We start from the raw sequence: 20164 nt of genomic DNA, 5'->3' as shown, positions 1-20164 counted from the left end.
ATATCTGACCCACATGACAGAACAATACATAGTGGATGTACCTCTTTGACTAATATTTTCTCTGTTTTCAGTCTATAAGTTACTCCACCTCTAAAAAAAATTATACTCTATATTGTTATATAAAAATCCATGATACCATAGGTTTCATGAACCCCATGCCAAGTATTATGCTATACACTGTTGTAGATTTTCAATGCATTTCACTAAAACCTACAAATCTACTACATCCATAGATAACCTTTTATAAGCTTAAAGCATCACCATCTAATGGCATAGTGTACATTGTAATACATTATATAAGATTGCATTTATATTAATAATGGTTTCCCTGTTTTTATTATTTAGGATTATGAACTCCAGCTGGCGTCATACAGCTCTGGACTGGAAACCTTACTTAATATTCCAATAAAAAGAACCGTGGTACAATCCCCAGCAGTCGTTGTCTTGCAAGAAGTAAGTAAAACATTTTTTTTTTAATTTTATGAGCTAAAATTGGTAGTACTACCATTACTAGTTATCAAACCAACAGATATAAATATATTTTAGTGAAAATAAGATTGGCAATTATTTTTAATGTATTAGCAGCAAAATGTGCATGTACTAACATTATTGTCCAACTAATTATCTTGGGACAACTAATAAAGTTGTCATTATATTAGGGACCAGGGCAATTGGAAAGATATAATTGAACGTTGCAACGCTGCATATATTGGCAGGATAAAGACGATCAAGCTTGTTGCACTAATTATCTAAGACAACCACAAACATAACCCATGGTTTTTTTTTATTCTTCAGGCTTCTGACATTCAAGCACGCTACATAGAGTTGTTAACTAGAGGAAATGATTTATACAGACTTTTGCATGAAATGTCAAAGAGCATGGAAGACTTAAAGGTATTTTACTATACATACACCTTTGGGTGTTTAATTTAATTAAAGCTGACAACGTTTGTCCATGGAGAACATACCGTGAATGAGAATTAATGTTTTAATTAAAATTTAACTGTACTTTAATAGAATATTTGACAAGTCAGAGTTTTGTCAGATGTTTTGATCGGAGGGAGTCTGCAGCTAAAACCTCCACTGATCGCTAAAATAAAAAGGCTCAAGATCTCAGATAAGCTGTTCTCCTACGAGACCAAAGGCAGAATGATAGACTTTGGATTGAAATGTTTCAGAAGACAGCGTGTCAGTCGTCACTCATTACATTCCTGTTTCCATGTAGCAGCAATCTGCATGTGTAAATTGTACGGGGATGAACAATTATTATTAGGGGTGTCCTACTGACTAATACTCATATTTAGGACCACAAAAATATGCAATTTGCTGACAAAAACTGGCACGTTTACATCAGACAATATTCATTCATTTAATCAATGGCTCAAATAAAAGGACGTTAACTTTGGTGTGCAAAATTATAATCGGATTATTGAGTTGTGACAAACATTTTACTTTTTTTTCTACAGATGAAAAACACAAGGATTGAGCTTCTTGAAGAGGAACTGCGCCTTGCCAGAGATGCAAATTCAGATAACTCCCAGAAAAACAAATTTCTTGATCAAAATCTGCAAAAATATCAGACAGAGTGCTCAGAGTACAAATCAAGACTACTTCTTCTGGAAGATATGAAGAGGAAAGCTGAAATGGAAGGGTCTTCGGCAAAACAGAACCTTGATAAATGCTATAGTCAGATAACTGAACTCAATGAAAAGATCACCAGGTTCACATATGAGATTGATGATGAGAAAAGGAGGAGAAAAGCACTGGAGGACAGATGTGAGATACAGAAGAATGAATTCAGCCAAATTCAGCAAAAGAGGCAAAGTGACTTAGAAGGTGTCAACCGCCAAAAAATTGAAACTGACAAGATAATCAAGGAGAAGGAATATGAGATAGAGAGGCTAAGAGTTCTTCTGCAGGACGAAGGCCAGAGGAAGAGGGACTATGAAAATGAGCTGTCAAAGGTAAGGAAGCAGTATAGTGACGAAATCAGTAGTTTGAGGAACAAATATGAATCTGAAATAAACATTACGAAGACGACAATACAACAAATAACTGTTCAGAAGGAAGAAGACTCATATGAATTAAGAGCCCAACTTGAGAAATTAGCAAGAGAAAATAGAGATCTTACCCAAGAAATCACTCGACTTAATGAAACCATTGTCCAAACAAATGAACAACGCAGAAGGGCAGAAGATGATGCTCTTCAACAGAAAGCCTCTGGGTCTGAGATCACTCAGAGAAAGCAGCAATTAGAAAAGGAACTACAAAGAATGATTAATAGTAGCTCAGAAGAAGTTACAAGGTTTAAGATATCACTGGAGGAAGCTAGCAGGACAATTCAGGATAGAAACGGTGAGATTGAAAAATTAAAATATCAACTTCAGGAGGAGGCTGCCCGTCAGAGACAATATGAAAACGAGCTTGTAAAGGTAAGAAACAATTATGACGATCAGCTTATAAATTTAAGAAACAAGTATGAGACAGAAATTAATATTTCAAAAACTACCATCCACGAACTAAGTATTGAAAAAGAAGACAACATGAGTGGCTTGAATCAAGAGATAGACAGTCTAGCAAGAGAGAAACGAGACTTGACATTAGAGTTAAACAGATTAAGGACCTCTTTGACACAAATGACAACGAATTTGAAAAAAACAGAAGATGATGTTCACCAGCAGAAGTCATTCACATCAGATTTGACTCAAAGGAAGCAGCAATTGGAGATTGAGTTGAAGCAGCTTACCAAGCTTAGATCGGAGGAGGAGCAAAGAAATAAAAAATCCCTTGATGATGCTGCCAAAACAATTCAGGAACGCAATAAGGAGATTGAAAGATTGAAAAAAGTTATTGAGGTTGAAATAAACCAAAAAAAGAGACTTGAGGAGGAGCATGTAAAACTACAAAGGAACCAGTTTGATTTACAAAAAACCAACACAACTGCCACAGAGACCATAAGCAAATTAAAGATTCAGGAGCAAGAATTAATAAGACTTAAATCAGACTATGAAAAGCTATTGGTAGAAAAACAAGGAAAAGAAAATGAAATAAACAGACTTCAAGTCAAACTGAAAGAATTGGAGACACAGAAGAACAAACTTGAGGAAGAGATTAACAGGCAAAAAAGAATTGCTGCAGATGAGCATGCAAAAAATAAAAAGTTAGAAGAAGAGTTGGAAGCTCTTAGAAGAACCAGTAGTGAGCAACTAAAAAAGATCACAACGCTAACACAACAAGTAGAGCAAGTTACGATCATTAAAAGGCAAACTGAGGAAGACTTAAGACAACAGAGAGAGTCTTTAGATGGTCAGCTCAGAGACCAGCAGAGAAACATTGATGAGCTGAGTAAACTTGTAGCTGAGGTGGAAAGTCTACGTCGCCAATTACATGTAGAGCAAGAAAACTTACGGCAGGCTCACATAAGAAATGAGCACCTGCAGAAAACCATTGAGGAGAGAAACAGAAGCCTTAATGAGAGTAAAATAGAAATAGAGAGGTTGCAATCGATTACAGAAAATCTGACTAAGGAACACCTGAGGCTTGAAGAGGAACTGCGTTATGTTAGACTGGAAAATGAGGAGGTCAAGAAATGTAAAGATGAAGTGGATGGTGAAAAAAATGCAACTATTACAGAGTTAAAGAACCAGCTACAAATCAGCAACAAGCGATCTTTGGAGCTACAGGGCCTAATAAATGAATTACAGAAAGAGAGGCAAAATTTGAGACAGGAAATTGAAAAATTCCAAAAGCAAGCACTGGAGGTACTCACATAAATTTCCCTTAATGTGTTTTCTGTCCAGTAATTTAATCATTCTATAATCTAACATGTGTATTTAGCTTCTAGTAACAACTGAACAATTGAATTTCTAGTTGCCAATATAGAAGCATTTTTAACTTTAGGCACCTTTAGGCACCTTGAGGACTTTTTGTTATATACAAAGCAGTAAGCGGGCATTAAACTGTTCTGGAAACCTCATACACAAAGTCCAGAATTCCAGTTAGGATACATTTAATTGGTAAGAACCAAATAGCAAAATAAAAAAATGAAGCATTATTAATAATTTAATTAAAAAGCATATATTTGATACAAGGCCAGTTACACTTAGGTGCATTGACTACTTCTTGTATTTGCTGTTATATTTAGACTGGGAGGCTAAATACTATATTTGCATGTATTTATAATATTAAATATATTTAAAAGAGCATATATACCATACTTAAAACATATTTATTGTAGCAATGTGTGCACCTATTTAATCTATACTATTTAAGCACCTAATAAAACCATATCTGTAAGTTCTAAAATGATAAAATCTCCATATTGTCAATCTTATTAAACATTTCTCTTTTATTTATGTTGTGATTTGATTTAATCTCAGAAATCTTCACTAACCTTGTTTATGTTCTAATCATTGTATTAGTCTGATGTCATAAATCAAATCTGTTCTCATTAAATTTTGTCTCAGTTTGTAAATGTTTTTGTTCCGTTTTGTGTATTTTTCAGTTTTCAGACCAAATATAGAATAAAAATCACTGAAAACAAATCTACGGTAGCCTGCTATAACAAACTGTAGACTTACTTTTGTTTAATCACTATTTTAATGCAATGTATTTTTACATTTTAAACGTTTAATATTGTGCGGGATGGGAATATAATCAAATACATAGTTTCTACTTCATTATAAAAAATGCTTCATTAGCATTCCAAAATAAAACCAACAATGTGTGAGATCTTAGACCCCATTCTGGTAGTATTGTAAATATGAGTAAATTCTTGTGGGTGATGTATGCTGATTATGGCAATAAACAATCTTTTCTTTGTATTTTTTTCCCTTTTGTTGCAGGCCAGCGGTAAGATACAGGAATCTAGTATGAAGTGTTCAGAAATTATTCAAGAAAAAGAAAGCCTCTTGATGAAAATAAAACTTCTGGAACAAGACAGAACAAGGCTGCAACGTCTTGAAGAGGAACTAAGCCGTGCAAAGGCTTCATTAGATGCAGAAACACGTAATAAGCAACGCTTGGAAGAAGAGAAACAGCAAATTCGAAATGACCTTAATCAGTGGAGAACACAATACACTCGGAAGGAGGAAGATGTGAAGAGAATTGAAAGTGATTGGGAGAGAAGCGAAAGAGAGAAAGTTTCATACAAAACTGAAATTGAAAGACTACAGGCTGAGATTAGATCTATTGAAGAGCGATACAGGCGGAAGATGGAGGAGACTCAACGGTTGACTCAAGTAGATTTTGAGAATCAACGACTTTCTCTTGAAAGAGAACTAGACAATCTTAGGAGGCGACCTATATCATCAAGTAAGCAGATTCAAACGGATGAAGACATGTCAGTTGATCTTTCCAAATTTCTTTTCGATGGTCTGAGGAAAAAAGTTACAGCACATCAACTTCTGGAATGCCAGATAATAACAAAGTCTACCTATGAAAAATTAATAAAGGGCCAGAGATCACTGGAAGAAGTATCAGCTGAAATAGAACCCTTCTTGAAGGGTGCTGGTGCAATTGCCGGAGTATCTGTAACACCTAAAGAGAAACATTCATTTGTGGAAGCAAAGAGAAGGAAACTGATTTCACCTGAGAGCTCAGTTATGTTACTAGAGGCTCAAGCTGCGACTGGAGGATTAATAGACATAGACAGGAATGAAAAGCTTTCAGTAGACAATGCTGTAGCTAGGGACCTCATTGATTTCCAAGACAGAGAAGCCATTTACACTGCAGAAAAAGCAGTTACTGGTTTCAAAGATCCTTTCTCAGGAAAAATTGTTTCTGTTTCAGAGGCTATCAAGAAAAATCTGATTAGTCGGGAAGTTGGTATACGGCTTTTAGAAGCTCAAGTAGCTGCGGGAGGAATAGTTGACCCAGTGAACAGTGTCTTTGTACCTACTGAGGTTGCATTATCTCGAGGCTTGATTGACCGTGATTTACATAAATCTCTTAATGACCCCAGTGATGATGGAAAATATTACTTAGAACCAGTCACTAAGAAGAACGTCAGTTATGCACAGCTTAAGCAGAAATGCAGAGTTGAACCCCACACAGGATTACTTTTGCTTCCAGTTATGAAGAAAAGCCTTTCATTTGCTGGTATCAGACAACAAGTACCTTTGACAGAGTTAGTAGAGTCAGGTATAATTCGCTCTTCTACTGTAGATCAACTAGAATCTGGGCAGATATCTGTGGAAGAAGTCAGTGAACGAATTAAAGATTTTCTGCAAGGATCCAGTTGTATTGCTGGTATCTACAATGAGGCTACAAGAGAAAAGTTAGGAATCTATGATGCAATGAAAAAGGGATTGCTAAGACCTGGAACCACGCTGGAACTACTGGAAGCGCAAGCAGCAACAGGATTCATAGTGGACCCAGTAAATAATCTAAGACTTACCGTTGAAGAAGCTTACAGAAGAGGACTTGTTGGAATTGAATTTAAGGAAAAATTACTGTCTGCAGAAAGAGCAGTAACTGGCTACAAAGACCCAGAAACTGGGAGCATAATTTCATTGTTTCAGGCTATGAACAAAGAGCTTATTGAAAAAGGACATGGTATCCGCTTGCTGGAGGCTCAGATAGCTACTGGTGGAATAATTGATCCAAAAGCAAGTCATCGTTTACCAGTTGATGTCGCATATAAACGGGGTTATTTCAATGAAGAACTGAATTACATCCTTTCAGATCCTAGTGATGATACAAAAGGCTTTTTCGATCCTAACACAGAGGAAAATTTGACATACTTGCAATTAAAAGAACGGTGCATTGTAGATGACAAAACAAATCTTTGTCTATTGCCTTTAAAAGAAAAGAAAAAGTTAGTCCAAGCATCCCAAAAGAAAACTTCTAGGAAACGCAGAGTGGTAATAGTTGACCCAGATACCAACAGGGAAATGACTGTACAAGAAGCTTATAACAAAGAGCTTATAGATTATGACACCTATCTTGAGCTTTCAGAACAAGAATGTGAATGGGAAGAAATCACTACTACAGGTTCAGATGGCTCAACCAGAGTTGTACTTGTCGATCGCAAGACAGGCAACCAGTATGACGTCCAAGAAGCAATAGACTTGAACATAATCAGTAAAAGCAACTTTGAACAATACCGTGCTGGTACCTTAAGCCTTACCCAATTTGCAGACATGATCTCCAACAAGAATCTAAGTGACGATGTACTAGTTACTTCAAGACAAGAATCCCTCTTATCTCCCAAGTTTCGAACAAGCTCCTGGTCTAAAAGTGGTTCATTTTCAGACACTTTAGAGGAAATCAGTCCTATTGCAGCCATATTTGATACAGAAAATTTAGAAAAAATTTCCATTTCAGAGGGCATCAAGCGTGGTCTTGTCGATACAATTACTGGACAGCGTTTACTTGAAGCACAGGCATGCACAGGTGGCATTATAAACCTAACCTCTGGCCAAAGAATTCCTCTGCAAGATGCTGTCAACCAAGGCATCATAGATCAGGATATGTCTGCCAGGCTGAAGCAAGCACAGAAAGCATATTCTGGTTTTGATGGTGTTAGAGGGCAGAAAAAATTATCTGCTGCCGAAGCTATGAAGGTAAACTGGCTGCCGTATGAGGCTGGACAACGTTTCCTTGAGTTTCAGTACTTAACAGGGGGCCTTATCGATCCAGAAACACAATCCAGAATTACAACAGAAGAAGCTATACGGAAAAGTATAATTGATGGTCGTGCTGCGCAGAAATTACGAGACCTCAGCAACTACCCCAAAATTCTGACTTGTCCAAAAACTAAACTGAAAATCTCCTACAAAGAAGCTGTTGATCGCTCTATGGTTGAAGATGTAACAGGCCTGAGAATGCTAGAAGCAGCTTCAGTGTCCTCTAAAGGAATAAGTAGCCCATACAATGTATCTTCAGCGCCTGGATCCCGCTCAGGATCTCGTTCAGGTTCACGAAGTGGATCCCGACGAGGAAGTTTTGATGGTTCATCATCCTCTTCATACAGCTATTCTTTCCAATCTGTTAGCAGTAGTTCATTTGGAAATTAATTGGAAATAGGGTTGGCTATCTAATGGGGTAAACTATATTGGTTTTGGCCTTAAAAATAACACTTGCCTAAAGTACGTGCTTTATATTTTCTTATTTGAAATGTTATAAAATGTGCACTGAAAAAGAAACTTTTAATCTTTTTGTTATGAGGGGCTTAATGGCTACTTAACAAGCTCTTTATTACCAAAATGGTTAAAAAAAATGTTTTATGTATTTAGAAATGTGTATGGGTAACACATTATTTGTAATGTAGATTGCATTTGCTGTGCCTTTTCTACAAATTCTTATCCGGTTAAGACAAAGTTGGTGAAAGCTTACTTGCTATTTCTGCATTCTTTAGTTTTTGCATTTTGACTTGAATTTCTTTGATGCAGTTCTAAAAACACCAAATTGGTTAAGGTTAGATTTTTATATTGATTTATTCCCAGCACTAACATAGCTGATTTTACGTCATATTTGCATACCGCTATATGGTTTACAGAAGTTAGCCTTTTATATTCATCTATGCTTGTTTTGTGATATCGGCTGGCAATAAAGTTTGAAATATTTTAAGTTTTTTTATGTTGTACTTTTATATTTGTTTGTTTGATAGCATCATTATTTCAGATATCCAATAACCTTTAAATTCTAATTTCCATAAATAAATCCCATTTACGTAAGTAACGATACAAAAAGGATACTGTAGACAAGTCTATTCTTCCAACTACAATGTTTTTAATATCAACGTAATTAGGGTTGGGCAAATTAATTTAAAATAAAATTGAATTCTACTTGAATTTTACAAAAATCCGTATTTTTCAGAATGCAGATTTTTTTGGGGGGAATTCACATCATCTGTATTCGACAAAATGGCAGTGGGATTTTCATCCTGAACTGTAAAAGGTCAGCAAACTGTTAAAAATACCCAAACAAAATGAAAACTCCCCTTACTAGTCTGCCCACATCTGCTGCTCTCCCTTCCTCATACAGTCCTCGGCAATCAGTTTCTCTTCTTATGGCTTCCATGCTCTGAAACAACGGGCATATTCGCGCAAGACCAGGACTTGCAGCTGTGACTAGGCCTGGGATGTCCCTGCGTGTGCCCAGGGATGTCTCGGACCTAGTTGTGGCTGGAAGTCCTGGACTACATTTGTGCGGCAGCATTAAGAAGAGGAGCATACAACCTTATAGGAGAGGATGAGCAGTGAGATGAGTATTAGTTGTTTTCTGGCTTTTTTCTTTTTCTACATCTTACGTTTATTGTGCTCTGGCATATTTTTATACCTCAGAGCATAATTAATATTCAATTCTCAGAGGATAAATTTGATTTGAAACAAATTATTTGTAAAATCTGTGCAATTTGGGTCATTCAGGTCTGATCAGATTTGATAATCTCTAAATGTTAGGATACTACAAATGGTTAAGTTGCAAATTTACTTCCCAATGTTAAATGTGAATTATGATTTGAGGTGCAAAAACAGTTATAAAAGAAAAAGGTGAAAAAACAAGAAAGTTTTATATTTAGCAGTCCTCTGTAAGAAAGTTATTTTCTGCTTCTAGGGACATGGGATAGAATGTGCACAAATACAATTGGCTTGGGTTCCCAACTTGTGTCCTTTGGGGTGGTGTTGCAAAGGAATGGGGAGACAAAAAAGCGCAATAGGGTCTTATCCAGGTTACAAAGGAAGGAATATAACAAGAAACTTGCTCACCTGGTTAGGATGAGATAAGAGCATATAGTCTGGCGGCTGCTGCAGATCCACAGGTCCTCAGTGACCAGAACTTTTAACTGCAAATTCCCATTGAATACATGACATTGGGATGGTGTGGAATATTATTCTCCTCCTTCTTAAGTCGACTAAGGGGAGGGTTCTTCATTTCCCATGCACATCACCCCCAACCTCCTACAACTATGATATATCACTGGCTTTTATCCTAAGTCATGTAACTAGGCTCGTTAAAGGGTCAACATTGACTTTTAGGATTGCTACCTCCAATAGGTGGCACTAGAGTTTTAGTCCTCTTCCTCTCTGAAGAGACAATTTGCATAATTAGCATATTTCCCAGAGGAGCATTGCAGCTTTAAGTCTCCTCACCTCGACATGCTTAGCATGTTATTCTCCGCAAGGAGAAATGATACTTCTTGGATATCGGTCAGACGCCTCTCTCACAGCCAAACCAGATCTTCTCCCACTTTGCACTGATGAGGGGCAGTACCCCGAAACACAGTGTCTGCAAATGGAGATTCTGGCTTGGCTTTTATCCTAAGTCATGTAACTAGGCTCGTTAAAGGGTCAACATTGACTTTTAGGATTGCTACCTCCAATAGGTGGCACTAGAGTTCTAGACCTCTTCCTCTCTGAAGAGACAATTTGCATAATTAGCATATCACATATATTACACATAAGATATAACTCTTGCCTGAAAGATGTTAGTCACAGAATGTCACTCATTTGAGGAAGCAGCCATATGCTCCCACTAAATTACCTTCTGAATTTACATAATAAAGGTGGTACAGTATGTTAGGTAGAAGTCATGTGTTACTGTAATTATTTTTCCCCATAGAGGATGAGAGACACAATTACATTGGACAGGGATCGTTGGACATCAGCTGAAGATACGGGGATTCAGAAAGACATATTTTATACAAGACTATACATAAAAATTAGAGTAGCCTATCTTCAGTGCAGTCACTTTGTACTTAGCTGACAAAAAAAGAAATTTCTTTCCACAAGGAATACACAGTCTTCATATCAAAAGCAAATAAATTGTCAAAATATAGTTCTTTTGCACAGCAATACTAATTTAAGAATTTCCAGTAGTGTTTGGACCTGTAACTACACATCTGTGTTGTATAAACAAGGACCTTTTCTCAGATCTAAACAATAAATGGTTTTAAGGAACAAAGTGAAAAGTAACATACAGTTAGGTCCATATATATTTGGACAGAGACAACATTTTTCTCATTTTGGTTCTAGACATTACCACAATGAGTTTTAAACAAAACAATTCAGATGCAGTTGAAGTTCAGACTTTCAGCTTTCATTTGAGGGTATCCACATTAAAATTGGATGAAGGGTTTAGGAGTTTCAGCTCCTTAACATGTACCACCCTGTTTTTAAAGGGACCAAAAGTAATTGGACAATTTACTCCAAGGCTATTTCATGGACAGGTGTGGGCAATCCCTTCGTTATGTCATTCTCAATTAAGCAGATAAAAGGCCTGGAGTTGATTTGAGGTGTGGTGCTTGCATTTGGAAGGTTTTGCTGTGAAGGAAACATGCGGTCAAAGGAGCTATCCATGCAGGTGAAACAAGCCATCCTTAAGCTGCAAAAACAGAAAAACCCCATCCGAGAAATTGCTACAACATTAGGAGTGGCAAAATCTACAGTTTGGTATATCCTGAGAAAGAAAGAAAGAACTGGTGAACTCATCAATGCAGAAAGACCTGGGTGCCCACGGAAGACAACAGTGGTGGATGATCGCAGAATAGTCTCCATAGTGAAGAGAAACCCCTTCACAACAGCCAACCAAGGGAACAACACTCTCCAGGAGGTAGGTGTATCAATATCCAAATCTCCCATAAAGAGAAGACTGCATGAAAGTAAATACAGAGGGTTCACTGCACGGTGCAAGCCACTCATAAGCATCAAGAATAAAAAGGCTAGACTGGACTTTGCTAAAAAAAACATCTAAAAAAGCCAGTACAGTTCTGGAAGAACATTCTTTGGACAGATGAAACCAAGATCAACTTCTACCAGAATGATGGAAAGAGAAAAGTATGGCAAACGCGTGATACAGCTCATGATCCAAAGCATACCACATCATCTGTAAAACACGGCGGAGGCAGTGTGATGGCTTGGGCATACATGGCTGCCAGTGGCACTGGGTCACTAGTGTTTATTCATGATGTGACACAGGAAAGAAGCAGCCAAATGAATTCTGAGGTATTCAGAGCCATACTGTGTGCTCAGATCCAGCTAAATGCAGCCAAACTGATTGGTCGTCGTTTCATACTACAGATGGACAATGACCCAAAACAAAGCCAAAGCAACCCAAGAGTTTATTAAAGCAAAGAAGTGGAATATTCTTGAATGGCCAAGTCAGTCACCTGATCTCAACCCAATTGAGCATGCATTTTACTTGTTAAAGACTAAACTTCAGACAGAAAGGCTCACAAACAAACAGCAACTGAAAACCACCACAGTGAAGGCCTGGCAGAGCATCAAAAAGGAGGAAACACAGCGTCTGGTGATGTCCATGAGTTCAAGACTTCAGGCAGTCATTGCCAACAAAGGGTTTTCAACCAAGTACTAGAAATGAACATTTTATTTACAATTATTTAATCTGTCCAATTACTTTTGGTCCCTTTAAAAACAGGGTGGCACATGCTAAGGAGCTGAAACTCCTAAACCCTTCATCTAATTTTAATGTGGATACCCTCAAATGATAGCTGAAAGTCTGAACTTCAACTGCATCTGAATTGTTTTGTTTAAAATTCATTGTGGTAATGTCTAGAACTAAAATTAGAAAAATGTTGTCTCTGTCCAAATATATGTGGACCTAACTGTATGTCATAAGATGTAAAATGAGGGTTAATATGCACAAGCAAGACATAATTGCTTGTAAAGGGTAAATCTACGAAAAAAATTGGCTGCATGTAAAGGGTTAATCTGAGTCTCTCAATAGACACTAACAAAACAGTCACAACCAAAGCACACTAAGGAGAAGCTGTAACAGGACTGTAGTTGCTGTTTCTAGTTGCCTTCTCCTGCTTCATCACACACAGGATTCCATTTCTTCTTGCCTAACTATATTCATTACCAAGATAACAGTACCTGTCCTGTGTATGAAATTACCAGCATCTCCCTTATATTTATATGTTGCATGCTTCCAGTCCCCCGCCCACAGTGCTGTTTTCCAGCTGAGAATCAGGAAGTCTCATACAACTGTCAAATAGTGAGATAGCAGAGAGCCCCAACTTCAGGAAATCTTAAAGGGCCAGTGATATTATAACTACATTTGATAGGATTTTTTTTTAATTTATTAGAGAAAGATTGTATATTTTGGTCACCTTTTTATATCATGAAGCTTTCCAGGAGATGACAAGTTTTGTTTAAAAGTAAAGATTTATATGCACATTTTTGCATTGAAACGCATTTGTTTTTAATATCTGGATTATGACTTAATTGTTTTTATGCTACTTGAAGTTATGGAATAAAAGAAAATGGATTTTATGGACTTACAGTGCTGGACTTATTTTTTCTAAAGATTTTGTTGGTATAAAGCACATGAATACTCCAACAATATATTTTATTATAAAACAGGTATTCAAAATTTGGGTTTATAAAATAAGTCAAATCTAATAACTGATTTTTATGCACTGAATTAAGAAAACACTTCTATTTTGAACAATAATCTATAAATTTTGCACAAAATGAGTGTGAAATTAAGCACAAGCGAGATAAACAAGAAAAATCTTTATTGTAGCCAAAAACGTAAACAATATTAGTTATAAAATATTATTGAACATTCATTATTCATCTTTATTGGAAATTAATTCTTGCGCCTTTTCCTTTTCTCTTCAAAGCTTCTCTTGATACCTTTCCTCTTATAGACGGCCAGTGGATCTTCTCTGTGAATCATCCAGCAGTAGTTCCCCATCACATTGAAGTTACATATTCGTTGGTATTGTCGTTCCGTCTCCTTGATATCTTTATGAAATCTTTCTCCTTGCGCTTCGCTAATAGCATGAAAGTTTTCAGGAAAGTAGTCCAAATGGGAATGTAAAAAATGTAACTTCAAATTCATCAGATAACCCAAGTATTCTGACTCATGGATATGTAGAACGTATGGTGCCTGGATAGACCTCTCTTTCTGGGCCCCTTCCGTATCGACCTGTACTCACGTTCATACCGATTAATCAGACAGCTTAACTCAGCCACGATCTCATGTAAGAAGACTCCAGGAAAAGAGGGATGCTTTAACTGAAATTCTTGTATTATGATGAAAGCAGCAGGTAAAAAGGAATATTCTTCAGAGGATATGTAAGAAGATGCATACAGATGGATGGACGATCACAAAATGGAGAATAAGGGAGGGAACAAACATACATCACAGGACTACAGGGAGTTGGGACAAAATACAGGGAAAGGCAAACTTCTGCCTAGCAACAGATGATGCAACACAAGCAATGCAAATATTAAATGATTTCCCAAGTCGTGGGACATGACACTCCCCGTCTGAAATCCTTGGATTTCACAATGTCCGTAATTCTTCGAAGTCGTTCGAACTTGAAAAACAAGAGAAAAGAAAAACATGTATGCAATAATAAACATCAAACATTTTTAAAGTCCAACTCGTTGTTGTTGACCCGTAGATCACACCGGAAGATAAGTCCAAGTCTATTAAACCCATCTTTGGATTGGGGAAGCCGCAAACATGCCAACTCTTCCACCAACCCAGCAATCCAATGGCAATGTTCAAAGTTCAATCCAATGGAAAATGTCAATGTTCAATAAAACTGGGGAATGAGTAGGTATGCTCCCCGCCGTGAGCAACGTCCAGGAGCAATGTTCAGTTCATGTGACGTCCTCCTTTGGCAGTAGCAGCACGAGATTGGTGACCGGACGGAGGAAGGTTCGGGTAGAGCCCCCTTTTGTCACCTTAACTTCTTTCTTACGAGTCTTTCCGTCCTCGCTGGGCATGACCTTGGTGATAAGACCCATTGGCCAGTCGTTACGATGTGCCTCTTTGTCTTTTAAGAGGACAAGGTCTCCTTCTTGGAGATTGGGACTGGGTGTCTGCCATTTGTGACGGTTTTGAAGCAGGTGCAAGTATTCGGTCTTCCAACGGTGCCAAAACACGTTGGCTATGTGTTGTACTTGCTTCCACTGACGTTTGTAAATGTCCTTGTTATCGAAATTCCTGAGAGGAACTGTAGCAGCTCCAATCTTCTGAGTAAGAAGTGTAGCTGGGGTAAGAATCATTGGAGAATAACAACGTGGGACTTGGAGTTGCTCTAAGAACTTCAAGGACTTCTTCCATGTCTCCCACCTTTGCTGTTTCTGAGTCGGAAGTGGGGTGTCCCAATCAGTGTTCTCGGCAGTGAGCTGTCTTAACAGTATCTTGCCTTGAATAGTGATGGATGCTACAAACCCGAGAGGATCGTAGATGCTGTTTATGACAGATAGGACTCCTCGTTTGGTAAAGGGTTTGTCACAGGGCGACACTTGGAAGGTGAAAGTGTCCTGTTTAATATCCCACAGTAGACCAAGGCTGCACTGTGTGGGAGGAACATCAGAACCTAGGTTGAGGTCCTTTAGGTTCGTGGCATGGTCCTCAGATGGAAACGCGCTCATTACTTCTTGACTGTTAGAGATGATCTTGTGGAGTCCGAGGTTTGATGTGGATAGCATTTCCTGTGTCCTGGAGAGTAGGTCAATTGCCTCTTCACTTGTGGGCAAGGACTTGAGCCCGTTGTCTACGTAGAAGTTCTTCTCTACGAATTGACGAGCATCGGATCTGTACTCTCTCTCACCTTCCTGGGCTGTCCGTCTCAGTCCGTAGATCGCCACAGCAGGTGAAGGACTGTTGCCGAAGACATGGACCTTCATCCGGTAGTCTATGACTTGATTGTTGACATTGTTGTCTTTGTGCCATAGGAACCTAAGATAGTTTCTGCTGTCTTCCTTCATGATGAAGCAATGAAACATCTGCTGGATGTCGGCCATTATAGCAACAGGTTCTTGTCTGAAGCGGATCAATACTCCAAGGAGGCTGTTGTTCAGGTTGGGTCCAGTTAGTAGCAGGTTGTTGAGAGAGAGGCCTTCATACTGAGCACTGGAGTCAAACACCACTCTGATCTGGTTAGGCTTGCGAGGGTGATAGACGCCAAAGGATGGAAGGTACCAACATTCTTCTCCTTCCTTCAGTGGTGGCGCAGGTTCAGCATGATCTTTGTCAAAGATGTTCTGCATAAAGTCAATGAAATGCTTCTCCATCTCTGGTTTCCTCTTTAGGGTACGTTTTAAGGATGAGAACCTTGCAGTTGCTTGCTGCAGGTTGTTTGGCAACCTCGCTCTTGGGAAACGAAAGGGTAAAGGAGCTACCCAACTGTTGGAGTCATCTTGAACAAATTCTTTGTCCATAACCTTTATGAATTCTTTATCTTCCCTTGTGGGTGCTAACTTGTTGTCTTCACTTGTGGAATCGAACACTGTTGACCCGAGGTTTTCGTCCCAGGGCTGGAGCATGTTCATGTTGTTGAAGGATTCCTGTTGCCTCTTGGTGTTGCTCACTTTCTCTTTCACCCAGTAATGATGTGGGCATGGCTGAAAATGAGTGCTGCGACCATTTGGCAAGATGTGTGTTTTGTAAGAGGAGATGTTATTAGGTCTCTTCATCTTGAGTATGCAAACATTGCCTATAATTACCCAGCCTAGATCAAAGCGTTGGGCAAATGGTGCGTCGTGTGGTCCATTAATTTGCTGACGTACCTTGTGCAGCCGGAGAATGTCTCTGCCAAGCAGAATCAGGATATCTGCGCTGTTGTTGAGGGTTGGTATCTTGTTTGCTATCCCCTTGAGATGTGGGTGATGAAGAGCAGCCTCTGGCGTTGGGATCTCTTCTCGATTGGATGGAATCTGGTTGCACTCGACAAGTGTAGGTAAGGGTATCTCTACGGTGTTTTCGAGGGATGTCGCTATAAGACCACTGGCCCTTCTCCCAGAGACCTCTGTAACACCGCTGCAGGTACTTAAGGTGTAAGGGTAAGCATTTCCCTTTAAGTTAAACATATCAAAGAGTTCTGACCTTGCAAGTGATCGGTTGCTTTGATCATCCAAGAGGACGTACACCTTCACGGCTTTCTCTGGGTGACCGTTGGGATATACGTTCACCAGACAAATCTTCGCACAGGACTTGTCCCAGAGACCTTCTCCGCAGACTTCTGTGCATGAAGAAGATATTGTGGTATGACTTGCAGTTTGAGCTGCGCCCTCCCCGCCATGGCTCGTGGTGGGGGAAGGAGTACGTGTAGAGTCTGGACGGTATGGGTGGAGTGCTTGTACGTGATCCTCACTGTCACACTCCATACACTTAATTGTAGTTTTACAGTCTTTAGCAAGGTGTTCAGTAGAAGCACAACATCTGTAGCATACCCCAAACTTCTTTAGAAGTTCCTTGCGTTCTTGGAGCGGTTTCTTCCTGAAGCCGATGCACTTTTTTAAGGGATGTGGTTTCTTGTGGATGGGACACTCACGATTTGGGTTCTCTATCTTTTCACCCTTGTTGCTCTTGCCTGGGGCTGATGTTGGTAAAGGAAGAATATCCGTCTTCTTCACTGAAACTGGACTCCTGCGGTTTCTGTCATTCGAGCGTGTGCTCACGTATTTAGAGGGAGGTGAAGCTGGGCCACTGGATTCTCCGTAGGAAAAGCTTGGGTCGTTCTTACGCTCTGCAATGTCTTTTATAAACTCACAGAAGTAGGAGAACGGAGGAAATGACACTTGATGGTCTTTCTTGTATTTTGACCCTATTGCAGTCCACTTCTCTTGTACATTGTAAGGTAGCTTGGAGATAATGGGGTTTACTCCACGAGCAGTGTCCAGGTAGCTAAGGCCAGGTAGGTGGGTGTCTGCCTTGGCCAGCTGGAGCTCTAACAGCAGGTCACTGAGCTCTAGGAACTTTGAACTGTCCTTGCTTGATATCTTTGGAAAACTCTGTAGTCGCTTGAACAGTGCATCCTCTATGGCTCCTGGACTGCCAAAGTTTCTCTCTAGTCTTTCCCATGCAGCCATGAGACCAGCCGTTGGATTACTGATATGTACAGATCTGAGTCTCTTGACACGCTCTGTGGATTGTGGTCCTAACCATCTGATCAGCAGGTCCAGCTCTTCCGCAGCAGTGATGCCGAGGTCACTAGTTACGGTTCTAAAGGCACTTTTCCAACCTCTGTAATTTTCAGGTTGGTCGTCGAACCTTGTGAGACCGGTTTTAGTAAGTTCACGGCGAATCATGTACCTTGCGAAGTCGGACATGTCTGTTCTTTCTGACTTAGGATGCACAATTGTAGGCTGAGCGGTGTTGTACATAGAGGTGGAGACGTCTTGGCCTTGAAACATGGGGAAGTATGGAGTGGCATATGCATTTAGTCCAGCAACTGGTTTGGTGGGTATAGTTTCTGCTACATGTGGAGGTGGCACTGTGTGGTTGTCGAGGGTATAATGACCTGCCGGCATATTGGGTTGCATGTAGGTATTAGCCTGTGGAGTTTGGTGAGATGCAGGGTTTTGGCGCATACTGGAATATGAAGGAAGTTCAAGTTTGGGAGCATTGTACTGACCTTGAATGCAGGATTCTGTAAGTGGATCGGCATCCTGGTGCTCTGGAGAAGCGTCAACACCATCAGGAGTGTTAGTGATGATCTGCGGTTCGCCATCTTGGCTTAGCACGTAGTCTCTTGTGCGTTCGATAGGGTCTTCTGCCTCCATTTCACACAAACTGACGCTGTCTCTTTGACTCCCACTGATAGCCTGCTCGAGTACCTTTAATTCTGCCATGGCTGTTGCATGCTCACATTCCTTCTCTAGAGCTTCCATGCGTGCCGCTTCAGCATCCATTTCTGCTCTCTTTTGTGCAGCAGCTGCATCCATTTCTGCTCTCTTTTGTGCAAAGGCAGCTTGTACCTTAGTAGTTTCAGCCTTAGCACGTGCTCTTATAAGCTGCTCAGTAAGAGTAGAATATTTTGATGAACTTGACCTAGATGAACGTTTTGAGTGCTTACACGATTTGTATGTGCGAGTTGATGCAACTGGTGTTCGTGCGATTCTAGCCTCTATCTTGGCTTTAATGTCACGTACAGTGCAGTCTCTTTCAGAATTAAGCTGCTGGAAACCTAGCAATTCGTTTAAAGTCTCTGGGAGATTCAGTTTCTTCAGGAGAATAATATATTGGTCACTCTTCTCCATATACATTTGTAAAGAGGTAATAGACATATTATATGTGGAGGCCAAATATCAAAGATATATGATGGCCATAAGAAGAGATCAATAATATAAATCATATATCATGATCCACATACTTAAGGCAGGACAAATGCAGGACAACTGCACATTTACTAGAAAGTACCAAAGAAAAAGCAGTCAAAAAATCCATAAAACTATGATATTTATTGAAAATAATATTAAAACATTAATAAATATGGACACACAGTGTTTGGACAGGGAAAAGGAACAGCATATAAATGAACACAATGGTTATGAAGGGCCAACGAGGCTGCAAACACCCCGCCAGGATAATAGAATGCAGAGCTAGAGTATAGCTAATAGAAGTCAAGGGGTTATATAGAGTATAATATAACAAATCATAAAGCAAGTGCTACTATTCTTCATAGGGAATATTCCCTGACAGAGTGCAAAATGCACAAATAGAGTTGATGTATAATACACATCATGGTGATGACATAGTAAACTGCATTGCTATACCTGAAATACGGGGGGAGGCAGCAGGGTCGGTCCTGTCCCCGACGCGCGTTTCGGAGCTAAAGAGCTCCTTCCTCAGGAGCTCCGAAACGCGCGTCGGGGACAGGACCGACCCTGCTGCCTCCCCCCGTATTTCAGGTATAGCAATGCAGTTTACTATGTCATCACCATGATGTGTATTATACATCAACTCTATTTGTGCATTTTGCACTCTGTCAGGGAATATTCCCTATGAAGAATAGTAGCACTTGCTTTATGATTTGTTATATTATACTCTATATAACCCCTTGACTTCTATTAGCTATACTCTAGCTCTGCATTCTATTATCCTGGCGGGGTGTTTGCAGCCTCGTTGGCCCTTCATAACCATTGTGTTCATTTATATGCTGTTCCTTTTCCCTGTCCAAACACTGTGTGTCCATATTTATTAATGTTTTAATATTATTTTCAATAAATATCATAGTTTTATGGATTTTTTGACTGCTTTTTCTTTGGTACTTTCCATATACATTTGGTATGCTGTGCATAATTGTTCTAGGACTCCCTCTGGTGGTAACTCTTGAGAAGCAGGCCTTGATGCAGTGTCTATATGACTCAGCACTTTCTTCCATACTGAAGACACATCACTATATAATTCACATTTTGCAGTCTCTAAATTCTCCATGACTTTCCATGTGGGTTTG

The 20164-nt window shown here is 39.3% G+C and overlaps 1 protein-coding gene and 1 long non-coding RNA gene across 4 annotated transcripts in view; one reads left to right on the top strand and one right to left on the bottom strand.

Moving 5' to 3' along the window:
- DSP (desmoplakin) overlaps positions 1-8571 on the top strand; it is a 57292-nt gene extending 48721 nt beyond the window's left edge. Inside the window, exons 21-24 of one of the 3 annotated variants that reach the window (XM_073567175.1) lie at positions 346-453; positions 796-894; positions 1467-3761; positions 4845-8571. In XM_073567175.1, the coding sequence (XP_073423276.1) occupies positions 346-453; positions 796-894; positions 1467-3761; positions 4845-8018 (5676 nt within the window). In that variant the 3' untranslated portion in view covers positions 8019-8571. The remainder of the gene's footprint in view (positions 1-345; positions 454-795; positions 895-1466; positions 3762-4844) is intronic. The other 2 variants (XM_073567191.1, XM_073567182.1) reach the window with 2 other exon arrangements.
- Positions 1-20164, bottom strand: part of LOC141083050 (uncharacterized) — a 95190-nt gene that overhangs the window by 28937 nt on the left and 46089 nt on the right. The gene's annotated exons all lie outside the window — the stretch shown is intronic.

Source organism: Dendrobates tinctorius, unplaced genomic scaffold, assembly GCF_039654945.1.
Source record: "Dendrobates tinctorius isolate UK_male_01 unplaced genomic scaffold, ASM3965494v1 ptg000004l, whole genome shotgun sequence".
Lineage (NCBI taxonomy): Eukaryota > Metazoa > Chordata > Amphibia > Anura > Dendrobatidae > Dendrobates > Dendrobates tinctorius.
Note: the sequence above shows the minus strand (reverse complement) of the source record. Positions and strands in the feature narration are given on the sequence as shown.